The following is a 24,031-nucleotide window of genomic DNA, read 5'->3' as shown; positions in this document are numbered from 1 at the left end:
AGGAAGGAAAATCAAGGAAGGCAGAATCAGGTGGTGGGGGTCCTAATTCTTACAGGGACAGTAATTGTTGCCTACTTGATCTGTAGGGGTCCATTTGTGTTGTTGACAGTATCTGACAGAGAAGTTGGAGTGGCAGCTTGTTTGTCTTGTGCCAGTAGGTGGAATGGTGCCTACAGAGCAGTCTGCTCTGTGGTACACTTCTGCATCCCAGGTGATCGACACCAATTAAGCTATTTTTGTGGCCTTTTTATCTCAGTTCCTGTTGAGATGGTGTGTAATTAAAATACCTGGAGGAGAAATTAGAAATTCATACATTGAAAATCATTCCATGTTCTCTATTATTCAATGCAAATTGCAATTCTAATTAACAGCAGGATACTGAGTTTGCCATTGGTAATTAAGTTTTCTCCTGAAGTCTACAGCTGAAAACTGACTGTGCATATCTGAATATGTGATGTTGTTGATATTTGAGAGGCATATTTAGATTTCTGTGATTTGGCACCCACCATACTGATGAGGGAAATGGTAACAAAATAAAGTAGTTTTGGGTCCTACTTGAAAGTTTGGCAGTGTAGTTCCAGCAGTCAACTCTGGAAACACGTAGCAAGGGAGAACTGTGGATGTTAACCGTGTCCATGGAATTGCACTGACCTGGACAAGAAGATTGGTGGTCTTGGTTTTGCAGTGGAGGGCCCTGTCAGATCTGTGTTTACTACTTCTAGATGTATGGAGCGTAGCTGAGAGCATGCAGTTACCTGTAGGTAACTGTCTTTTGGAACATGAGAGAGAGTTTTTTTTTTTTCCCCCCACTTATTGAGGGGTGAGAAACAATAAATGTCTTTTCTAAACTGTCTTTCCGAAGGAGTGCCCAGAATGATAAAATTGCATGCTTTCTTTGCGTGTCTGGAAGCAGTTGTTTATTATTACCTTATAGCTTGCATTGAAGTCCTTTAAGCACTAAGATGATGGCAGGTACATCTGCTTGCCTTTTCCCTGCTGCAGTCTCTTTTTGTGTTCAAGTGCAGTTTCAGTCTCCTTGAAAGTGTGTCTCCTCAGCTTCTGTGCCTGAAAATAGTTGGTGCGTTCTTCTGCCTGTCCTTCTTGCTCCGTCTCTCCTGAGCACTAGATGGTGCTGGTTCTTTCCAGCTTCTACTTGGTCTCCTGCCGTCAGTGGTGGCACATGTCTTCAATCACTGGAGTGTGAGTTCATCCTCTCAGAGGAAAACTACCTACTCTGTTTTGTTCGTGTCTCCTCAAAGCAAATCAGTAAGCAAGAGTCCCCTAACAATGTTTTTGTCCAGCCTGCGAAGCCAATACTGTGCTCTGTAGGCAGAATACAGTGTTGAATACATTTCTGCACGTCTGCTCTGTTGGTTAGAGCACAGTGCTAATGGTGCCAGGGTTGTGGGCTTGATGCCCATATGGGTCATTCCCTTAAGAGTTGGACTCGATGATCCCTGTGGGTCCCTTCCAACTCAGAATAGTCTGTGGTTCTGTAATATTCTATATTGAACACACTCCATGTATTCACAATATACAGCTGCTGTCACACATGCTAAAATCAAATCTTTGAAAACATTCAAGTTCAAATTTTTTACCTCTTGAAATCTTGTTTTGGTCTTAAAATTGTTATGTAAGAGCAGAACATGTTCTGTATAAACACATACAGTAATGACTGTGTGGGGAAGCAACTTGGGCATTGGTGTCCACTGTTTCAGATTAACATACTGACCCAGGGCTTATGGACTATTTAGTGACATCTGTCAGACTGTTTTCCTCTTCTCCCATTCTGAGCCTGATAAATTTATTTTTCAAAATATGTATCTTCAAAATTTTTCAATTTTAATGAATTGGCATTTTCCAAAAAGTACTAATTGCCTTCCTCAGGTTTACTCCTTTCCTAATTCTACTGATACTATTTTATTGAACTGAAAAAATAGCTTCTGTGGCCTGTCCAAACCTTGATAGCTTCCTTTAGTGTCAACAGAGGGATCAGTCAACTGCCAGTATTTCTAGGCTTGTTTTACAAATGGATTCAAGTTGATGAACGCTTAATTAATGGAGGCCCTCATTTCCCTCATGCAGATACATACTAGCAGCTCAGATCTTCAGTAAGCAAGGCTTCTCTGCTTACTGATTTTCTGCTTTCCCTGAATGCTTGACTGTACCATGTTACTGAATTCTTATGAAAAGAGAACATGGAAAAAGGACTGAACTTTGTTCTCGATTCATGTCACCGTACTGATTTCAACAGTGTTGTGTTCAGCCCAACGCTGTATCCCTGCAGCTTGACCAATCCACTTCTGCCTACTTAAGGTGATGACTCATTGCAGGTGAAGGTCTTCGGACTGCATCCAGAGTTTTGTGCAGAAAGGTTATTAGGCTCCTCTTTTCCCCTGAGGGCTAGGAGGCTCTCTGATAGTTAAGAATGTTTTGGCTCACCTTACGTTATCAGTTTAAAACATCTTGAAGGGCATCAGGAGGCACCTGCAGCCTGTAAATTGCTTTTTGCTTTGTTTTCTTTTTTTCCCCTAGCATATGCAATGCCCAAGGCTTATGTTTGCATTTGGCAGGTAATGATCCTGCTTCACGAAATAAACAAGATTCTGCCTTTGTTTTATTAGAAGTGTTTGATCCTACTTCGGGTTGTGCTGTCTCCATCCCTCAGTGCTCTTGGGCCCTGGGCAGTTGAAAGTAGGACTGGAAATGGGCTGTGACAGCATACATGTGTTCTGCTGTCCTGGGATTTGTATTCCAGGAGAAGTTCTGCATTTGATCCCTGATCAGTAGCACCTAGCTGTCTTTAATGCACGCGTTGGCTTTCAACAAGAATGAAGGTTTTTAAAACTTCAACTGCAATAGGTAAGGCCTCCTGTGAAAGAAGCATGTGACTTAAGAAGTTTTGTGAATAGGGCTTTCTGCTAGTGCAGATCATTAAAATATAACCTCTGACTGGTTTTGAACAGTCTTCTTTAACCTATTGTATTCCTAAGAGACAAATATAGGAGTTTATATAGGTTGCCTTTTGGGTATAGAAGTATGGCTTTGTAGTGTGGTGGCACATTGTAGCTGAAACGTGCAAGGCATCATTTGATCCCCTCAGGTTGATTTTTCAGTGCAAATGAGGTAAGTTTTTGAATACTTCCTGCTGAGACCCTCCAGAGTGAGTTCTGCTATTGAATATTCTGCCTTGAGGATAATATATTAAAGTCCTAAAGCATGTGTATTCAGTAGAGGGATTTTTTTTTTTTTAAAGTATTCTGGTGCAAGTACAGCTTTGTTACATAGAGATATGCTTATCAAACTGTCAACATGATCAATTGTGTTGTACCATCTCCATATTTCTTGTTAGTTTGTCAGAAATCAGGTCTTCTGTGATGTTTTGCAGCTTGTGTGCTCTGTTACTGCACTGATGGGTTTAGCTTTTTTCAGCCCCAGAAACAGCTGTGTTCCCATTTGCAATAACAATGGGTGAATTCTCCACAAGATTTATGCAGTGTCTGGGATCCCTGAGGTTAATAAAGTACTCTAGTAGGTCAGCAGGATGAAGTAAAATAAGGTACATGATGTACAGTGGTGTCACAGCACTCACCAAATTCTAGCAGTAGTGAAAAAAAGATACGAAGAAAAGGCCTCAAGCTGTTCCAGGGGAGTTTCAGGGCAGACATTAGGAAGAATTTCTTCATTTAAAGAGTTGTCAAGCACTGGAACAGGCTGCCCAGGGAGGTGGTGAAGTCACTATCCCTGGAAGTGGTCAGAAAAAGACTGGATATGGCACTTAATGCTATGGTTTAGTTGACATGGTGATGTTCAGTCAAAAGTTGGACTTGATCTTGGAGGTCTTTTCTAACCCTAATGATTCTGTGATTCTGTTCTATGATACTGACAATCCTGCAAGACAGCACCATGCTTTTGAGGTACCTGTTAGCACTGTACCTTCTGAGTAGAATACACCGACTTGGAAATACCACGTGGAAGTCATTTGGGGAGCAAAACTAAAACACACAAGGCCACAAAAAGTGTATGGGGGAAAGGGTGGCCCTGCTGATACTGTGCTGGTCCAGGATCCAAAAGAGTATATAACTGAGAAACTGCTATCCTGGGGTGTTTATGAATGCACTAGTGCCAGTTTGAAGTGACAGCTGGCCCACTGCCAGACACCTGTGAAGGAGGGTTCCCAGGCAAAACCCCCTCTGTATTTGTCTCAAATGCTTTAGGTATAACTAGCGTGCTACCAGTGAGAACCATCTTGCATTGGGCTTTCTGAACTTCATAGGGAGGAGGAAATATGACAAGGATGTATTGCCCATAGTGTAACACTTAAGCCTTACACTCAGCTTAAGAACACCCAGGGTGTTTTGGGTTTTTTTGTGGAAGTTCATTATAAGCTTCCCAGTGTCTATCCAGTACTCGTTGCAGGGGTTCTGCTCAAGGTACTGTTCCCTAAAGGCAGTGAGGCAGCTGGGATCAGGACTAGTGTCTGTATAGTGTAGTGCATTCTCATGAGCTTAATACTCCTAACTTTTTGCAAGCACTCTAATGGAAATGAATGATTTCTTCCATTAGGAAGCCAAAGTTCAGGTCATTCATAATTATAGAGTTTTTGTTTTGACAGACTCTAAATGTTTACTTTCTCGAAGTTTGTGTCTTCTGTCTGTTCTAGCAGGTGTACAGGCCTTTAAAGACACATTCTTTCAAAGTCTGCCGTTGAATCTCAGCCAGAGCCCCTTGCTCATCTAAGTGAAGTCCACTTAAGATGTTGATCCCCATGTTTCCATGTGGTATCAAAGATGCTATGTATCATCTTGGACTGGTAAAGCACTGTTATTAGTTCTGGGATTTGTTTTTAATCACCAACTGTCAGACAGTCATGAAAACTCGGGGGAAGGAGCAGGAGGATTTGAGATAATGAAGAAAAGGGCTGTGAAATCAAAAGTATACAGTGTTAAAAGGGAATGTGTGTAAGGCAATAGGGAAGGACTGTTACAACTGACCATGTATTATTTGCATTGAAGGGTAATTGTGCAAACTGTAGTGCTTCCCTGAATTTTGGGTTGTGTATTTTACTATGAGGATTTATAAGCACTCTGGCAACTGCTGACTTGAGAGATGAAGACCCTTGTCTACATTAGTAATTCTGTCCCAGGATAATTGTGTCAAAACAAAGCCTCTGCTGGCATAATAGTGTAATGAGGAGAAAGATCACTTTTATTAACAAAAAGAGAAGTGTCTGCGAAGATCACTATTGTGTGAGAATCCTTATGCTCCACAGAGGCCATAAAGGCTCTGCTTTTACCAAATGTGGTTTGTATGTGAATCAGAAAGTCAAAATAATGCCTTCTGGAACGGTTCAGCAGAAGATATTTTCCAGGTTAAGTTTCATCTGGTCTACTTTGAGTGGACAGACCAACCTGCTTCTGTCCCTGTGTCCTTTATAGGTCTTGGACACAGGTCATGTGTGTCATGTGTTGCTAATACTCTAGAATATGAAAGTAGACATCCTACCTTTAGTTAGCTCTGTGACCCAAACACATCACAGCAGAGAATAGAGGAAGCTAGTACAAATGGAAATGTTATGCTTATGATCATGCTTGGTAAGGGAAATATTATTGCCTTAGCCCCTGTTCTGAAGGTGGTGGAGATCTGTAGAAGGTGTCATAATTATAGCTGCGGACCTGTAGGGTGCCTTACAGAAGGAGATGCATAAGGATTGGGGAGGACCACTGAGAATAAATCCAGTGTTCTCCCTTAGCAGTGTTTAGAAGTTACCAATGTTTCCTCTTGGAAAGCACAGTTTTGCCTTTGGTTGTAATGCCAACATCAGCACAGGGTTCTGCTTTGGTCTTGGTAACTTCAATGAAAGTATTAAGCTACCCATAAGGAGTTATTTCTTAATCACCTTCAGCAAGACATCCTAGGTTATAGGAGTCCAGATATTTTTTATCAAGCTCAGGCCTTTTTGCCATTAGCTCTAAGTTCTGCAGTTAGTGAAGAGTTGTATCTCTGTGAGCCAAAGCAGATCCTCCCCTCTCTTCTAGAAGCAAGGATTCTTTGAAGTTAGTAAGTGCAAAAGCTTGCATACATTAATAGTAGGCTGTCTGCTCTCTGTATGCTGGAATCTCTTAGGAAAGGGTTCTTTTTACAGGAGTTTAAAGTGCTTTGGGCAGCAAGATGCCTTCAGGTTATTTGCAGTAAAACCACTTCTTATAATCTGTGTGTTTAGCTGACCTTCCCCTTCGGGCTGTATGCTGGTGTGAACTGTACAAGAAAAGCTATGGATCCATGGCAGTGCCAGGGAGGAATTGCTGATGTCAGCCAGTGTGCCTACCTGCTGCTGAGAGCTGTGCCAGCACTCCAGTCAATGCTGCCTGTCTACCAACAAAAATGGAACAGTAACAATGTCAGCTTTACCACAACCAGGTGCAAAAGACTGGTTATAAAGGGACTTTGTCCATGTGTAAGGCTTGACTATTCAGGGATTTTTTCATGTTCCCTCAGTACTTCAGCCCCAGAGCCCCAAAAGCTTGCTAATGCCTGCAAAGTGAAAACCTGGGAATGTACTCTCTAGCTAGCATAGTGTGGCTAAAGCTGTATTGGAATTTCTAACCAAGCTTTCTTCATTTCTTGATGCTTGCACCTAAAATTCTTCAATTTTTGGAATTTATCAGAATTCATGGAGTTCCTTTTTGCACTTCACAAGTGCTTTAGGCTGCAGAGTCATTATTTGAAGGGAAAAAACAAAGAAGGTAGACACCTGTGAATCTCCTGAAGTATGGCCATCAATATGAAAAAATGTCCAAATGCCAGTGAAAATTACTGTCATAGGAGCATCAGATGGTATGACTGAATTTCTCTTGGAATTAGTGACTGGAGGGAGAAGAGAAAGCAATGGACTTAGTCAAGTTAGAAGAACTCTTTATAAACTCAGTATCTTTGGACTCTTTCTAGACTAGAGATTCTTTAATAGGACAAAGCCAGATGTTTTGAAATGTTATTCCTGACTGACCAGGTGACTTTTGATCCTTTCTTTTTTTAAACCCATGAGGCTTTTCTTAACAGAGCTGTGCTCCAATATAAACTTAGCCTGGTTAATGGGAATGCACTTGGGGCAAGGCAGCCTGTGAATACAGAATGTGTCCTTTCATGCTGAACCTACCTCTCACACTGTCTGGTGATATATCTGCACTGAACTCATGTTTTCTGTGCTAACGTCTTCTGTGAAGAATAGATGAACTATAAATTGTTCCTTTAAATGATGAAGGTCTAATTCTTCTCTCAGCAGTTTATTTTTCAGAGTCTTAGAAGCCCAGAGAACTGGAGTTTTCAAAAACATTTCTTTTGTGGTTTCTATTAAACATACTAGAAGCGTGTATTTGGAGGGCAGGGGATGATGAAGACTGGGGTTTGAAAGGGTGAGGATGGTTTACATTGCTCAGCTTTCACAGGAAAGAAGCCTTAGGGGAAGTAGCATGTCACTTTATTAATAAATACTAGACTAGAAAATTCACTTTGTAGTTTCATGCTCTTATAGGAAATGTAGTAGGTCTTTAATGGAGTTAGAGATTATATGAACTAAGACTGGTTGTAATGTATTCTTCTACCTGTGTTATTGCATTGCCTGAATAGTCTTTTCTTTCTTCTGAGTCCAATGGCTATTGGGGAATCTGTGGAGAGTCATAGGGTGTTCCCACTGTAGCCTGGCAAGCCATTTCTACTTGTTTCACCATGTATTTTGGAAATCATGGGAATAATCCATGCTGAATCAATTAGAAAGTAAACTTTTCATTTTACAAAGACTCTAGCTTTTCTTGAAAAGAATGTCTAATTTGCCCTGATTTACAGATTATTTGATTGATATGGAGAAGATCATAGAATAAATAATTTTACAGAACAGACAAAACAAGCTTTTACTGGCCAAGCTTGAAAATTCTAACATATTCCTCTGAATTTTGAGCATGGATATTAGTATAAATTGTGAGCTTTTCATGAGTGCACATTTGATACTCGCTGGCTTAGGCCCATTCTCTATGAAGCCCAGTTCACCTCTTTAACAGTAATGAGGCAAGGTGGTGCTAGTATTTGTGTTCTTCAGACAAGTTTGGGACTTCTGTGGAGGAGGGAATGGTGGGGAAAACCCCCAAAGCTCTGTAATCCTTGCCTGGTGTCTAGAAAAGCTTCCAAAATGAATGCTTGTCCAGCTCTAGAGATGTAACTCTGACATGGCTGGGAATCACAAAAAACATTTGTCTCCTAGTAAAGGAATCATTAATAAATACCTTCAGCCACTAGTACTCTGTCATATCTGGAATGAATCATTGAACTAGAATAACATATTCCTCTGCCATCCTGCAGTTTTTTAAAATGTACTTGGTTGGAGTTTTTTCCCCTTAGACAATAAGTGGTCGGCTTAACTAAAAAATCTTTTCCTCTGGCTTCCAGATATTTATTATTGTCAAGAAATATCAAAGTTCATTATTTGCACAGCAGTGTTTAGCAGCTGGCTTTTCTTTTCAGTGGCAGCCAGTACACTACTGCATTTCTTAAGAAATGGGAGGGAATGTAAACTTCAAATCAAGAATTTCAGATGGTGAAGCTGTGAGCTGTGGCTGGAGGAAAAAAAAGAGTGCAAAGTAGATAAGTTACTCAGAAAATCTTAGGACACTCAGTCTGCACCAGTGGATTTTACAGGGATCTGTTAAGTACTTGGAGTTTTTGAAAGATCAGCCTAATGGTTTAGTATTTGAAATCCAGATTTGGACATTGAACTCTGGTCTCCTGATTTTAATAAACCGTAGTCTAAAGTTGGTGTGTACTGTTTAAAGAGAAGACATATATGGTTAACTATAGGCCTAAAAGGTCACATTGTTAAGACTTACAGAAATCCCACCTTGAAGAGCTCTTGCTATCCAGACTGACTTATGTGTAGTAACAGAAATGAGTCTCAAAAGAATCGTATTGCAGAGTAAGTGGGTTTTGTTGCTGGAAAAGTGCAAGCATATTCACCTTTCCTATTGCAGGAATAGGCTAATCCCTACATGAAATTTTTGCTGTGTGTAAATATAAATGCATTTTGTATAATATTAAAAATTATATATAAAATCTCAATTTTATTTGACCCAGACAGGTTTGGCTATCTTTAATATATTAATCTTGTGTTGAGCCTTCAAACCCTTCAGGTTGTGTCAGACCTTGTACCTGTAGCAATCAATCAATCAATATGTTAGGGTCTAGGATGGGAGTTTCTAGGGATGCCTTTATTTAGGCAAAAGATTTGAGTGGCAGTTCTGCGCTCTTACCTTCATTAGCTGACTGCTAAGATGATCTGCCTGGGCCTGACTGTATTCAGAAGGGAAGCTAAGTGTGGTTTAGACATTAAAGAATCTTGAATTTCCCATGGGATGACAGATCTAGACATCTGACTTCTGCATCTCCCAAACATTGCTCAGTTATCTCAAAATGATTTTGTTTTGTTTTAATTTTGACTGTACCACTCCTCTCCCCCTCAAAAAAAAAAAAAAAAAAAACAAAAAAAACAACTGTCTGGTTTGTGTGCATGTACTCTGCTGGCCTGATTCCCTGCTAGCTCGTTCTGTCCAGCAGTATGTTTGACAACAGACATGTATTGGCTTAAATTTTAGGAAACTTAATGAGTGCCCTCTGAAGTTAAAATGACAAATGATCTGCAAAGTGCATTGAAGGTATGTAGAGCGTGAATGTTCTGGTTTATATTATTTACATGGAATTTTCAGGTTATAAAAGAGGTGGTAGTGGTTATAGTATTTTAGTTTACTAGCAATTAGGGCTCTTTATTTAAACACATTTTCACTCTCACTTCTTTGGTTTAATTTTCAATGAACAACTCTTTAGCTATGATTTTTTTCCCTTAAGGGTTTTGTGTTTTCTGAGTGTATTTTTTTCCCATTTTTTCACATTCAAGACTGACACAAATATATATCAAAGGCACCAATACACTGAAGATTTTTCTTAGATGAATCTTTTCTTAATGAGCTAGTGTTGAAGAACTGCTTTGTTTTGGGTGAAATTTGTATTTTGCTGTGAAATTCAAAGCATGGATGGTTCATTTATATGCAAACTTTGGCTGGCTTTCTGAAAGCTGTCAGTATTGGCTTATTTTACTGCTGACCTTCACTGTAATTTTTGCCATCCAGAGCAAAAGTGAGGGAAGGACTAAGTGTTCTTTAGCTCCATTTTGTATAAGTGGCGCTTTTGGGTAATGTCACGCTATGTCCACATCGTAAGGGTATCAGAGGCTCAGCCTTCCTCTTGCAGTGAATGCACCCTGAAGATTGTTCTTTTAAATACATGGTGGTGGTTACTGCAGGAAATGAATCTCAGCTATTTTCATCTGGTACCATTTAATTCCTTTAGGTAATCACATAATCAAAAGGTGAGACAAACTTTGTCAGTTTTCCAAATGTTTTGTGGAAGTAATGAGAGTTTAAAATTGTAATGTTTCAGTAATAGAAACAAAAAAATTCTTGAAATGCTTTGTTGAAGTGGTCAGATTGTCTAAATCAGACATCTGTGCTTAACCCCTCATCAACCTCTATCTGCCCATGTGATGTACGTCATAGTCCTAAAACTTAAATACTCAAATTTCAGTAACTTCTAGGTAGTCTGGAGGGTTCTCTGAGATAAGTATCTAGCACCTTTCCCTATGGAGCTGACTTGGCTGCCAGGCTGGAACAGCTGGAGAGCAGGGTGCTTTCTCCATCCATTTTATCTACCACTGATCTGACAGTGCCATTACTAAACACTCTGGCTTTTCCAGAACTTGGAAACCTAACTTTACCCTAGTGGTGGCTGCCCAGAGTTGCTTTAGGTAAATGAAATGCAGGAGTGTAGCCAGGAGATTGTCCAGCCCCTCAAGCAGGTGGTTTATGTGCCTCTTCCCTGAGATTAGATCACCCTCTAGCCAAGAAGAAAGGGAAGTATCTGCCGCTTTACAAGGGCAAGGTAGCACTTTGCACAAGGGATGGATTTCCAAGCAGCTGTTAGCTATTGGCACTGTCTGATGATTTTAGAGGCTCAACAAAACAACTGAGATGAATTCTCACACATCTATTCCAGAGGAGCAAGTTGGTACCAGCAAAGCCAGAATACTGGATTTCCTTCAGTTCTCTTGCAGGAATACCTTGAATTTCCTCTAGTATGTTTGGTGGTGATGGGAAAGTTTTCCTGCCCTGTCCATTTTCTATCCTATGTGGGATTTGGTTTTGTTTTGGTTTTTTTGTGCTAACTAATGAATGCTCATACTCTGGGATTGCTCAAGTGTGCAGTTAACAGCAGAATACTCTGCCGGCGGACCTCTCTCTAGAACATTATTGTAGGGGCTTTTTGGTTTCTTTTGGGGATTTTTGGTTTGGGGTTTTTTGTTTGTTTGTTTGTTTTGGGGGGTTTTTGTTTTTTGGTTTGTTTTTTGTTGCTTTTTTGAGGGGGGTTTTCTGGTTGTTGTTGTGGTTTGTTTGTTTGTTTGTTTGGGTTTTTTTTATGGTGGGAGACCTGGTAAATGTCTATCCTTTAGGTTGTTAATTTTTTCTTTTGGAAGTCCTTTCTGAAGAACTGTAGTTCAATCTCAAGAGGCTGGAATATGTACTGGGAGCAGGAGCTGCAGATTGTCATCAGGTCTTGGGTTCAGGCTGTTTCTGATATTTTAACTGTATTAAAAGATGTAGCTCCCTGTTACTTCCCCCACCCCCAAACCTCTTATTTGTGTAGCTTTCTCCCCTCCCACCCACACCGTAATTTTTGTGCATTGCACACTGCTATCAAAGAGTGTATTTTTTTGCAGTGTCCAGCCTGGAAAAGATTTTATATCATTCAGTTGCTTCTTTGTGATGTCTAACTCTTAACATTTGAGCCAAGCGTTGCAAAGGCAGCCAGTTTGCCTGTGAGTTGGTGTATAACAAAAACTGTGTGACTCTGATGCAGTGCTTAGGGCATTGCTGCACCTGGGCAGTGGGGCTTCAATAAGCAGGGTCCCTGCTGGGTTAAGTGAAGTGCTGCAGGGTCTAGAAAACACCCCCAGAGTGATCAGAGAACCAGCAAACATCTGTTCTAGGGATGTTGTTCTGTCCTTATTCCAAAGCAAAACTCTTATCTTGTCTTTGTGGCTGTTGATTTAGTTAGGTTAATGCAATTAAAAGTGAGTGTGTAAACAAGCCTTCTGAATGTTGCTAGAGCAGTGCTGACCTTTGCAAGAATGCAAGGTCCCTGCAACACTCAGTATCTCTGTGGAGACTCAGATATATGGAGAAGTGTTTACTCTTGTGGGGGGATACCATATGACCCTGTCCTGTGCTGACAGAATTTTGCAAGAGGTGAAATGGTCTTTCTGGTATTTTTTTATGCACACTGAAGGTTTACGTTTACTGTCTGTTGCCCTCTGGCCATCTGAGAGCCTCTCCCGTAAAGCAGGCTCCGGTGGCTCTCACCCCTTCAAAGGGGCGACTATAATTAATAAGCCGGTGCGTTTTAAGGGGCAGGGAGCCGTGAAGCGCTGAGTTCTGCCTCGAGGCCGGCTGGAAATACGGGCGGCAAAGGCGGGGGGAGCTCCAGGGCACCAACCTGCCGCTGCCCCTGCGTAGCCTCTCGGGAGCCCGTGCCCGGCTGCCCGCCCCGCTGCCAGGGATGCTGCAGGCGGCCCCGCCTGGCAGGGAGCGGGCTGGCTGGGGCCGAGAGGGACGCTGCCACCTGCCATGGGGCTATGTTCCTGCAAAGGCTGCCGTGAGGAGCCCAGAGGTAATTTACCTTCCCCCCGAGATGTGACGGGAAGCTGTCCTTCCCCGTGTGTCCCGGCGCGGCGGCGGGGGGTGCGCGCAGCCCCGGACCCGCGGGCCGCCGGCTCAGCCGCCCTGTGCGGGAAGGGGACGGGGGGAGTGCGGAACGAGGCCGTTTTCCCTCTCTGTGCGCTATTCGGTGTCTGGTCCTTCGGGAGGTGCCACCACTTCTTCTGTGGCTCGAAAAAACTCGGCAAATTAAACCAAACCCTTAAAAATTGTCTCGATGCGATCTTACGTGTTAAACATAATTCTTGGTTCTTCTTTTTCTCCACTAACAAATAAGATTTGATTGGAGGGGAACTGGTTGTTTCTTTTCCCCTTCAGAAAGGCTGTTAACGTGGCAATAGCATTAGCTGACAACCTTTCCTTATCTATTCTACATAGAGATGAACTTGGATACTTTCTGAAGGGGCGAGCGCCCAGTAGTCTAGAAGAAACCACTTTAGGCAGCAAAGAGACAGTGTGTCCCAACCCACTTAAAGCTGCTGTAATTCTCCTATCTAAGGATTTTCAGTTACTTCAGAGTGGCCCCTACATGGGTTTGTATTGGGACCAGCCTCTGACATCCTGTCTGTTTTGGGGAAAGTTTGTAGCTGGTATTTAGGAGCTCTAAGAGTAGGTGTTGTGTGAGCCCGAAGAGAAGTGTAGCTTTCCTCAGTAGAAAGCAGTCTCCTCATAAGAATAGTGTTCAAAAACATTACCATGCTTGGAGTTTGTAAAATGACCACTTAGATGTTTTGACTTTTGACAGCTGACAATAACTCTCTTTTAATAATCAAAATCCTCTGAAGTTAGATTCTTGAGAAAATAGGGAGAAAAATTGCTTTTTGTGCAAAACTTTGGAAAAACCACCCTTAATAGTCACTACGCTCGAAGTATGATCCAGAAAATGGTAGAAATTTAGCACCCACACTCTAGTTTTGAGACTAAAAGGAAAAATAAACACATTGGGGGAAATTTGGTGAACATGAGGCTGCTGTCTGCATCACAGCTGTATTAGGATCAAGCTTATTTATAAAGGTAAGCTTCAAAAAGCTAAAGAAGGCAGTATAAAAGCTAGAGGAGAAGTATGCTGTTCTGAAGTAAAAACAGTAACTATCAGTTATATTAGAAGCATAAACACTGAAATAAATTTTCCCTGTCAGGAGTAGAGAAGGCCAGGTAAAGCTATATCTAGTCTTTCAGTTATTATTGAGTTGACTATGCTCAGATTGTTAGTGTGGCACCCACTGAATGGATCTGAATTGCCTTCCAAAGACAGGCTAAGGAAAAATATTTTGAGCAAAAGAACCCTGAATTTTGGATTGGGAATACTGTGGGATTTTTCATATGCTTGTTTTTAATCTGTTGAGGAAGGGGAGGCTTAGATTGGGTATTATCAAAAAAACATTTGTCCTAGTTCCTGGCATAAATCCAGTCACCTCATTCACTTGGGTGAAATTGTATTTATCTTCTTCGGGAAGAGCTTCTACAAACAATGGGTGTTTCAGCTAGCATATTGCATTCAGGCTTGAAAGAACAAAGTATGTTTGTGTTAGAAATGCACATTTGTGTAAGTGTTCAGACACTGGTAAAGCCACACCATCCTCTGAGAACTTGTACAGTCGGGATAGATATTTGTGTTAAATTGTACTTTTCCTGTGGAAGCCTATTGAGTATGTAACACTACCAAACGTTTTGAGGACCTCTTTCAAGGCTAGCCCATTAAAGGTCCTGCATGATTTTTTGTCTTATTTTGAAAAGTTATTTTAAATAATTCCTGTGTAACAGAATAAATCTATCTCTTAGTTGACTCAACCCATGTAGGAGGTTGAAGCTTGTTGCACAAAGATTGTGTGAATGTAACTTAGTAAGTCTCAAATTTAATGCAGCTTTGCTGTTGGTACTAATATGATCAGCAAGGTAAAAAGTCTATGCCCTGTTTTGCTGATCTGTCACTGTGAGGGAAGACCTGAAGTGCCAAGCTGTCATTTGTATTCTTAATTGGGGACCAAATTTGGCTTTGTATGATGCTGCTGAAATTCATTTGTTCCTTGGTGCTTGGCATGGGTCCCTTTAAAGCAATAAGCTTATTTTCTAGTGTTTTTCAGATGCCTCTAAACTTATAAGATATGTAGAGAAGCCACTGATTTAGATTGCTGCTGCTGCTTTGCATTTTTGGCTTTAAGGGATGGTGTAAGCTATGGATGCACTGGCTTTTTGATCATCAGCTTCAAGGAGTTGTGAAAGTATTTTCAGCAGATGTGGGAAGGGTGTGACTGGGGACCTGGGTACTGATAACAATGTTTTGTGTTACTGCATTTGCCCTGTCAACTTTTTCTGATAGCCTTTCAGCACATCAGGCACAGATAGGGCTAACTGATGAGTAGATTCCTACTTCTTGGAAGTTGCAGGCTGAAGTGGCTCCCTGAATGCAGCGGGTTATCTGCAGATAGCAGAGACAAGCTTAATACGGGGGGTGAGTGTTTAAGGGTATTTGCATTTGTTTAAGACCAGAATGGAAAGCTTGAGTTGTCATCCTTCCCCACTCACCTCCCCTTCTGTCCCTGTAATAGAATTACCCTAGTGGCTGGAAAGTAACAGATTCCTGGGCAGGAATACTGAATAGTCCCTTTACCCTGTCTGTTAGATTCAGTCGGTTGCTGTGTGCTGAAATCAGAATGTGGGAGAAGGACGTGACTGCTGGAAGGAATTGGAAGGGAACTAGAAATAAAATCCTAGTTCCACCTCACCCTGTAGTGCTGTTAGCTCCCAAGTAGCCTGGAACCTGAAGCTGGTGGGAGTGTTTGCCATGTGCTATGGTTGATTATTTGCTGTTTCCTGGGCTTGCTTGTTTCAGTGTGATTGTATTTCTTTTCTTGACATTTTTTATACTGTGAGTTGTTCCCCACCAGATGATCCAAAAAAATCTTGCACTGTAGTGTTACAGAGATTTCTGCTGGCTTTCCAGTGATGCAATGTAACCAAAATTGTGACTTCTGCCTTTACTTTCTTTTATCTGGTCATCAATTGGTCATGCTCAGTTTAGGTCTCCTGGGGAGACCCACCACGTGTTCACTATGATAAAAAGTTTCTAATTGGTGCAAACATAAAGGATGAAAGAGAACTCTAGCTCACAGGCAAACAGGATTTGCCCTTTCAGTCTTGTCTCGTGTCAGCTGCCCAGGTGTGCTTTCTGTTGCAATTTTGTGTTTAAAAGGATGCAGTGTATATATCAGGCTTGCAAGACCGGGAACACTAGGAAAATGGGGCTTACCTGAGATGCCAAAGCTTGCTAGGTTTTTTGATAATGGTTGTGCTTTGTGGAAAAGGAATAGAAAAGGAAGTCTTGAAAAAGTCAGTTGCATCTGTTGGATGACCTTAATATATTCCATTGTAGAAGGAAAAGGGGTGAGGATTTAGGAGAAGATCATACTTTGGAAGACTGCAGTTCTTAATGCAAAAAAATCTGTACAGTATCTTCCAGTCTGAAATACTTCAGAAATGTGGCCTTGGGATTCATAGTACTACCTCAGAGCTAAAGAACTAATTTTCCTGTTCAAGAAAAAAAAAAAAAAGCTAAATTGTTTCCTTTATCATCTTTTTATAGATTTTTTTTGAGCCTCCATGGTAACTAAATATACCTTCTTACAGAAGTCCAGAATGAGTTCTCACTGGAAGTACTGAGTAGATTTTGACCATACTCTTAAACATTTGGCTCTCCCAGGGACAGTTTGATTGGCTGTGCAGTCATGTGAAGCACACGGTAGCACAGTTGCAGCATTTTAGAGTTATGAAGTCCCCAGATAAGAGAGCATGTGTATGAATAAACTTGTGTGCATATTATGTTGTACACTTTCCTTCCTGTGAGAAACAGTTCTCTGTGATGTGACCTAAGCACTGGAAGAACAGCCCGTGTTGGGTGGGAATGTGTATTAAGTTAGGATGTGAACTCATTCCTCATTTCAGCAGGGTGGTCAGTTTACATTATAACTATAGTAGCAAAAAGTACTTCAGAGTATTCTGCATTCTGTATTTTTTTGAAAACCTAAGACATAACAAAGGAGATAAGGGAGGAATTCAGTCTCTTCCAAAATGTAAGAAAAAGTGAACTGATTTTCTTAGTGAGAGCAACAGAGTATGCCACCTGCATGACTCTCAAGCTGGCACTCCCTGGTGTGCACCCAAATGTGCTTCCTCTTCTTTTTCCATGTGCCTGCTAAGGGTGGCATTTGGAAGGTGTGTCCTGGGGCATGTGGGAGACTTTACTTATTTTTGCCAACATTCAAAAATTAACTAGAAATTTGAAAAGTTGAGAGTTTTGTTTTAGGAAGAAATATTGTCCTGAAGTTACCTGGTCAATTATTACTCATCTAGAAAATTTCTCTTTGACTGGTTTTGTCAATGAAAGCAAAGAGTAACCTTTGACCTAACACAGCAGAGCTGTTGCTGTGTTAGTTGATGGAAAATTACTATTCACCTTTATGGTCTCTACTACTTATGCTCTGAAGAGGAGAGAAATTAACTGATAGCATTTCAAAGGCTTGATCATATGTTTGGTTTCTTGTCTAATTCACCATCTGTTTTTTGATGTTGACTGGTTGCTAAGCAGAACTAATTGCAATTCTTTTGTTGAGACACTTCATGAAAAACACTTTTAAATAAAAAATTGTATTTCTACAGTTCTTGATTACTGTAACTTGAAAATATCAGTTTCAATTAAAAAAGTTTATTTCATCACATATTAGTAATAATTTAGCAGAAGTACAAAATATTTTCTGTTGTCCTTTTATCCAAGAAGGTGTTACTTCGTACAGTGTTGGACCACATCCCTCAAAAATGAGCATGTATGGCATATTAAGTGGAGTGGGATACTTGCAGGACAGGAAATTTAGGTCCAAAACCAGAAATGGGGGTACTGAGGCTCAGCAAAGCAGTGGATCACTACCTGTATGTGAAATGGGGGAACTGTGGAATACTGCTACGTTGAGGGCAGCTGCATGGAGGTTTTTAATGTGTAACAACTTGCATAAGCTGGGAAGCTGAAGCAGTTCTTTCCTTAGTGAGCAGTGTCTGTGCCCCTTCAATGAACTGCCATTTTTAGGTTAAACTGCCTGCTGCGTTTAATCTGTACCCAGCTGAACTAACACCTGAAGATTTGGTACATCTGCTGTATACATAACCTCTGGCTTGTATTTACTGTCAACAGTCTTGTTACTTATCTAAATTTAGGCTTTCATAGTGAGAGAGCTCATAAATGCAGCATGAACCCCTGCAGTGACATTGCTTCTGCTCTCTGTTACCAATTCACTCACTTGTGACAGAAAAGCTCTCTAAACTCTGTGAAATGGCACGTACTCTCTCTTCTCCAACTTGTTTTATATCCTCTCTTCTCTTTTTTCCTAAATACAGTGTTCATGCCTGCATGGGGGCTCTCAGCCTGGCATCCTACCACAGGCAGAACTCGCATTCATTGTTCTTGGGGAGATCTTCCAGTGATGGTGACTTCACAACTTCCCTGGGCAGTCTCTTCCAAAGCTTAACTACTCTTTGAGTAATATTCACCCTGGACCTTCCTGACATAACTTTTCCTCCTGGTCTGTCACTGGTTGCTTGGGAGAAGAGTCTGACCCTTGCCACAGCCTCCTTTCAGGCCGAGAGCAATAAGGTCTCCCCTGAGTTTCCTTTTCCCCAGGATGAACAACCCCAGCTCCTTCAGCTGCTCTTCATAGGACTCAAGTTTCAGACTCTTCACTGCCTCTGTTCCCCTTCTCTGGACACACTCCAGCACCTCAATGTCCCTTTTGAAGTGAGGGGCCCAGAACTAGACACAGGACTTGAGCTGCAGCCCCAGTTCTGAGTACAGGGAGATCATCACTTCCCTGGTCCTGCTGGCCACGCTGTTCTTGGTAGAAGTCAGGATGCCATTGGCCTTCTCTGCCACCTGGGCACACGCTGGATCATGTTCAGCTGCTGTCGACCAACACCACCAGGTCCTTTTCCCCTGGGCAGCTTTCCAGCCACTCCGCCCCCAGCCTGTAGTGCTAAAAGAAAGATCTGCCAGACGCTACTTTTGAGGTTTAAAGTGTTGTTGGAGACAAAGGGTGGAGGTGTGGCGAGCACAGCAAGCGTGCTGCCTTTGCTGCTCTGTTAAAAATGACTGTCTAATTGGAGGTCAAAGCAGGTTGGATAAATAATTAGCTGTTGTTGATTGGCGTGATACAGAACTTGTTCAGTTCAACTAAATGAAGCAAATGAGGTGCCTGGGTGTTTTAACCAGAGGATGATTTGGAGAGGAACCCTTTACTGTGGTATGTGAGAACTGAGCAAAAAGGTGGTGTTTGGACAAACTTGGTGGTTAGAAGCTGGTGTGGCTTTCTTTCTTTTTCTTAAATAACAATTGAATAACAATGCCACAAACCATAATCTGTAGGCTAGGCACAATACTCAGACTGAAATGGCAGTAATGAAACCTGTGTCTGGGTACTCCAACCTGCTCGTGGAGCAGTTGTGGGCTGGCTGGGCAGGATTCAGCACTGCTGGATCCCCCACTGCCTTCTGGGGAAGCCTGGAAAACCCAGTCTCTTCTTCCCTAAACAAGAGAGCCTTGAGTGTTTCTGGAAAACTCAAAACGTTGCTGAAGGTATGTTGGTGGTGGCTCACCCACTGCTTCTCTCAAGACATCCCAGGATTTATCCTCCAGGCTTGCTGTAGTCCTCTGCCTGCTGCAAGTATCAGTCATCTGAAGGGATGGTATGATGCAGTCTGTAAATGACAGACTTGTTGAAACATCTGGGGCATGCTTGCTGACTTGAAGGAGTTGATGCTTCTGTTTCATGTGTTGAAAATAGCTGTGCATGTCATTATCAAGGGGTTTTACTGTAATTAATATTTGATCCTTTGTTCAAATGTCAACACTGGGTGCCTTGCATCTGGTTTAGGTGATGACTTTGCTGTGAGCAGCTGCTATAAACGAAGGGGTTTTTCAGATGTGTTACTGATGGTGCTTAGGGATGTGAGTAATTTAACAAAAAAAATAAGCCCAAACCCTCTGTTTGTTGAATGGTTATTGGAATAATAACACTATTTTGTTGATTTTTATTTATTCCCAGGAAATACAATATTAGCATTATTAATGCTAATATTATTATATTGCCTAATAAAAACAGGCAATAATGTTTTTAAGGAATTATGTTATCAAAAGCTTTGTGTGTCTTGTTTTGACTTTCAGAAAGTTGCCTCATGGCATAATCTGGCAATTTATCCCATTTAAGAAAGAATGTTGCTTGACAGTGGGACACTCCCCTCACTGCTCCCCAAACCATTTCCATAAGGTAGGGTTTTCCAGCATTTGAACCAAACTGGACTTCAGGCAGTTTTTCTTTTCTGTCATTAATATTTAGGTTATTGAAGAAGCTGCAACTAAATGCAAGTACAAATCATCTGTAAATCAATAGCTTTTTGACCCTGTGACATGGGAATTGGCACTTTGAAACAAGATGGTAGTCTTTGTTCCAACAAGTCTATATTTTAAAGCATAAATGAAACTATTAGAAGGTGCATGACAAGAGAACAGAAGAACAATGGGTGGTGTTATAATATGATAAGTCTAATAATTATTTTGCCTTTCTTTAAGTGACATGGGAAAGAAGTTCAGGAACCGTTCCAGTGTTTGGGATACTTTGTAATAGCAGATAGGCTCTTCATTTTACTATTTTAGCAGGTAAATATTTTGCTGTTTTCTCATTTCAGCAGTTGCATCAGTGTAGGTAGTGAAACAGCAGCCTGAGAGATAAGTTTTGCAGCTCTGGTGTAATCAGTGTGTTTCTGAAAGGAATAAGTAATTAAACTTGGTTTTTAACCGAGAAGAGGCACGTCACATAAAACATTACAGAAGGTATGTACTGTGTAGGTGATCCCCTGACTGTTTTCAACACCACAGTTGGTAGATGCTACATGAAAAAATGGGATGGAGTTTGCTGTAGCTTGACCTCATAGACAGGATGGTCCTTTTGCACTTACAGGAATTCTTGTCTTTAAAAGGTAAGGAGAGAGAGTTGAGTGTGCTCTTTGTCAATAGCTGTAAGTGATTTGGGGACTGGTTCCTGAAAGAGCAAAACTAATGAATTTCAGTTCTGCTTTGGGAGCAGCTGGGGTTGCAGGAGAGGCTCTCTGTCCTCCTACAGCCTTTGCAGCAAAAATGTTATCTCTAGACTTTCAAGGTGCAGTCACATCTCTGAGTGGAAATGGATATTTGGTTATGTTATGATGCCAGGTTTAATGAACTGAGCAAGTGAATCTGGTGGGGAGTTGCGAAATGAATGTAATGAACTATTTGAAATTCTTCTCTTAAATTAACTCATTTCTAACATCTATAAAAAGGCCATTACCTTTCAGCTTGTAAGTATGTGCCAGTTCATTAATAACCTGTGACACTACTGAGCTAGTAATTGAGGCTCTGGCTGTACCAGGGAGTATGAGACACAACCTTTGCTTCCCAGTAACTTCAGATATGGCTTCTCTTGGCTGTGTCTTGGCAGGACTGTCTGTGACTTAGTTACTGTGAGTTGGTTGTTACCAAAGAAATGAATTGAGCTCTGCTTCTGGTATGAGTCTGTTTAATGTTTTGTTGTCAGATGAGCATACACTTCCAGTTTTAGTGGTTACAGCAGTATCCTAGCACTACCTATGATAGGATAGCCTTATCTCCCCAGTACCTTTTGTTTATTAAATCAGAAGTGCAGTTGGTAGAGGAAGTCATTATCTCTGTAGACTGTAAGTCTTTTTTACTGGGCATCCTCTTTTTATGAGGTTGCTGGGATGTGCAGTGAACTGCTGCTATGAGAGTGAGAAATGAAAAAGCCTCTGTCACCATGGTGTTTTCACCTATGTTCTTGCTGTTGGGATGGTGTGGATAAAGACTCCTATGTGGAGGGTGAGAATCTAACAACATCCAGTGGTAAGAGTACTGGTTTGGGAGACTTAAGTTTAGTACCTGGCTTTGCCTTAGTCATTGTTGTGACCCCAAGCCAGTTGCTTAGTCCTATAAGTCCTCACTTCTAATTTGTGGAAGACATCTAATGACACCTGGAATTGAGACTGAGCACCAAAGATTGTGATTTGCTCAGATACTGTCATAATGGGAGCTACATTATTGTCACAAGGTTGAGATTGTATGTTTTTTGTCTAAGTAGATGTGTTATGGGACAATCAGAAGAGGTAAACCTTATGGGGTAAGATAAGAACAATTTAGTAATTTTAACAAAATATTATTGTAGTAATACTAAATACACCAATAATATTAATAATAATTTTAATAAAAAGGAGGGGGAGAGAGAAAACAGAATTCAAGAAACCAGTGATGCACAGTACAATTTTTCTCCACCCACAGAACAATATTTAGCCTATCCCAGAGCAGCAATTGGTCCTTCCAAGTAGTTTCACCTGTTTGTATACTGAGCATGATGTTCTATGATGTGGAATATCCCTTTGGCCAGTTTGGGTCACCTATCCTGGCTATGATCCCTCCCAGCTTTCTGTGCAGCTTCTCACTTGCAGAACACGAGACACTGAAAAGCCTTTGACTTAAGACAAACACTGCTCAGATGAGCCAAAACATCAGTGTGTTATCAACATTGTTCTCACACTACATCCAGAAAAACACAGCACTGTACCAGCTACTAAGAAGAAAATGAACTCCATCCCAGATGAAACCAGGACACAGCATGGCAGTCGAATTACACATGAAGAAATATAGTAACATACCAGTAACTAATCATTCTAGCAGTGCTAGGTAATCCAGAATGTGTGGTTTTTTACTTTCTTTGCTGCAAAGTGTTGTGGTTGTAAATGTAATCACACTATTTTGCTCCTCATCTTCAACCATTTATGATTCCTCTATAAAGTTTACTGTAGAGATGGAAGCTTTTTAGCAACTTTCCAAGGGAAATTTATACTGAGTATTGAAAGGTTTTGGAAAAAAAAAATCAGACTAAACACTGAGAGCAGAGTAAGAATGAAAGCTTTATTTTCCTTGTTACCAATAGTTTTGTGAACTTTTTGAATATCTGATAATGGCAGAAAATTAAAATCCTTAATTTAGAAAACTTTCTAACCCAAAAGCCAAGGCTTGGGAAGGTAGTTTTGATTATGTAAATTGGGTATGTTGTTTAAGTAATTGTTTGTGTTCTTTGAAAAAAAACCAAAACAAACTCCTGAAGTAATTTCCTTAACTATAGGGACAATGGATAACAGAAGGGCTGTTTTCTGCCCTGAAGTGTTCTAAATCTCTCATTCTAGGATCTTTCTCGATCAAGAAGCTGTCTCTGTGCTCATGCTCGTAATCCCCCTTCCTTTAACATCCAGTGCATGCAGCCTGCTGCCAGCATCCAGCACCACACCTGTATCATTGATGAAAACTCTTATGTCTTACTGCTAGACTCAGGTCTGCCTATTTAGCTTTACAGTATTGTCCTTGCACTCTTTAGGATGAGGTTTATATGTAATCACTGGACTCTGATGTTTGTCCCCTGACTTTCAGGGAAGTTGTCTTTTTTTTCCTCAAATCTTGAGTCTTTATACTTGTCACTCATACTGTCAGCACTAACTGCTCTTGCTTTTGGGATGAAGCCTTCCTTGTCCTGCAGCAGCTGCTGTCCCACAGAGCCCAGGCTGCCTCCAGTGACAATCAGCAAGGTACTCCAGGGCATCATTAGGAACTCAGTAGGGAGTGGGGTATGTCCAATTTGTTTCCCACCACAGTCTGCTGCCCGAGGTGATTTTGCCTTGAGTTCTCTGGATACAAAGGCAGGTGCCTAGGGTAAGAGAGAGAGAGAGAGAGAGAAGTCAGTCCCTTAAAGGAAAACTCTTGGATGAAACTTCCACTTTGCTACTGTCTCCTCATACCCTGTGAAGACTGGTTTCTTTTCCATATGGAGGGCAGCATCTTCCTGAAGTTAAACCACTTAAGCACCTCTAAAAAGGTGGAATCTGGGACTTTACTCCCATTGCCCAAGGCATGTAGGCCTTTTGTGTCTAGCTCTTGAAGTAATGCTTTGAAAAACCAGTGTTTTGGCTTTCTGTGTGGGAAAATCTGTGTGTGCCAATGTGTGTGCCTTGCTGATTAGCCCACTGGGTCAGACACCCCTCCAGAGCAAAGAGTCGGACTGAAGGGTGGTGGGAGGGAGGGCTTTGACTCCATCAATCCCTTTCTGTCTGTAGCTCTCAGGAATGCTGAGAAACCATATGCA

At 41.3% G+C, this 24,031-nt stretch overlaps 1 protein-coding gene across 7 annotated transcripts in view; it reads left to right on the top strand.

The window, feature by feature from the left end:
• Positions 1-24,031, top strand: part of ARHGAP22 (Rho GTPase activating protein 22) — a 139,234-nt gene that overhangs the window by 31,617 nt on the left and 83,586 nt on the right. The window contains exon 1 of one of the 7 annotated variants that reach the window (XM_069019579.1): positions 12,702-12,762. The exons of the other annotated variants lie outside the window; for them this stretch is intronic. Within the exon in view, the coding sequence (XP_068875680.1) occupies positions 12,720-12,762 (43 nt within the window). The 5' untranslated portion in view covers positions 12,702-12,719. Of the gene's footprint in view, positions 1-12,701; positions 12,763-24,031 lie in introns of those variants that run through there. 7 annotated transcript variants of the gene reach the window in all.

Source organism: Aphelocoma coerulescens, chromosome 6 (genome assembly GCF_041296385.1).
Source record: "Aphelocoma coerulescens isolate FSJ_1873_10779 chromosome 6, UR_Acoe_1.0, whole genome shotgun sequence".
NCBI lineage: Eukaryota > Metazoa > Chordata > Aves > Passeriformes > Corvidae > Aphelocoma > Aphelocoma coerulescens.
Note: the sequence above shows the minus strand (reverse complement) of the source record. Positions and strands in the feature narration are given on the sequence as shown.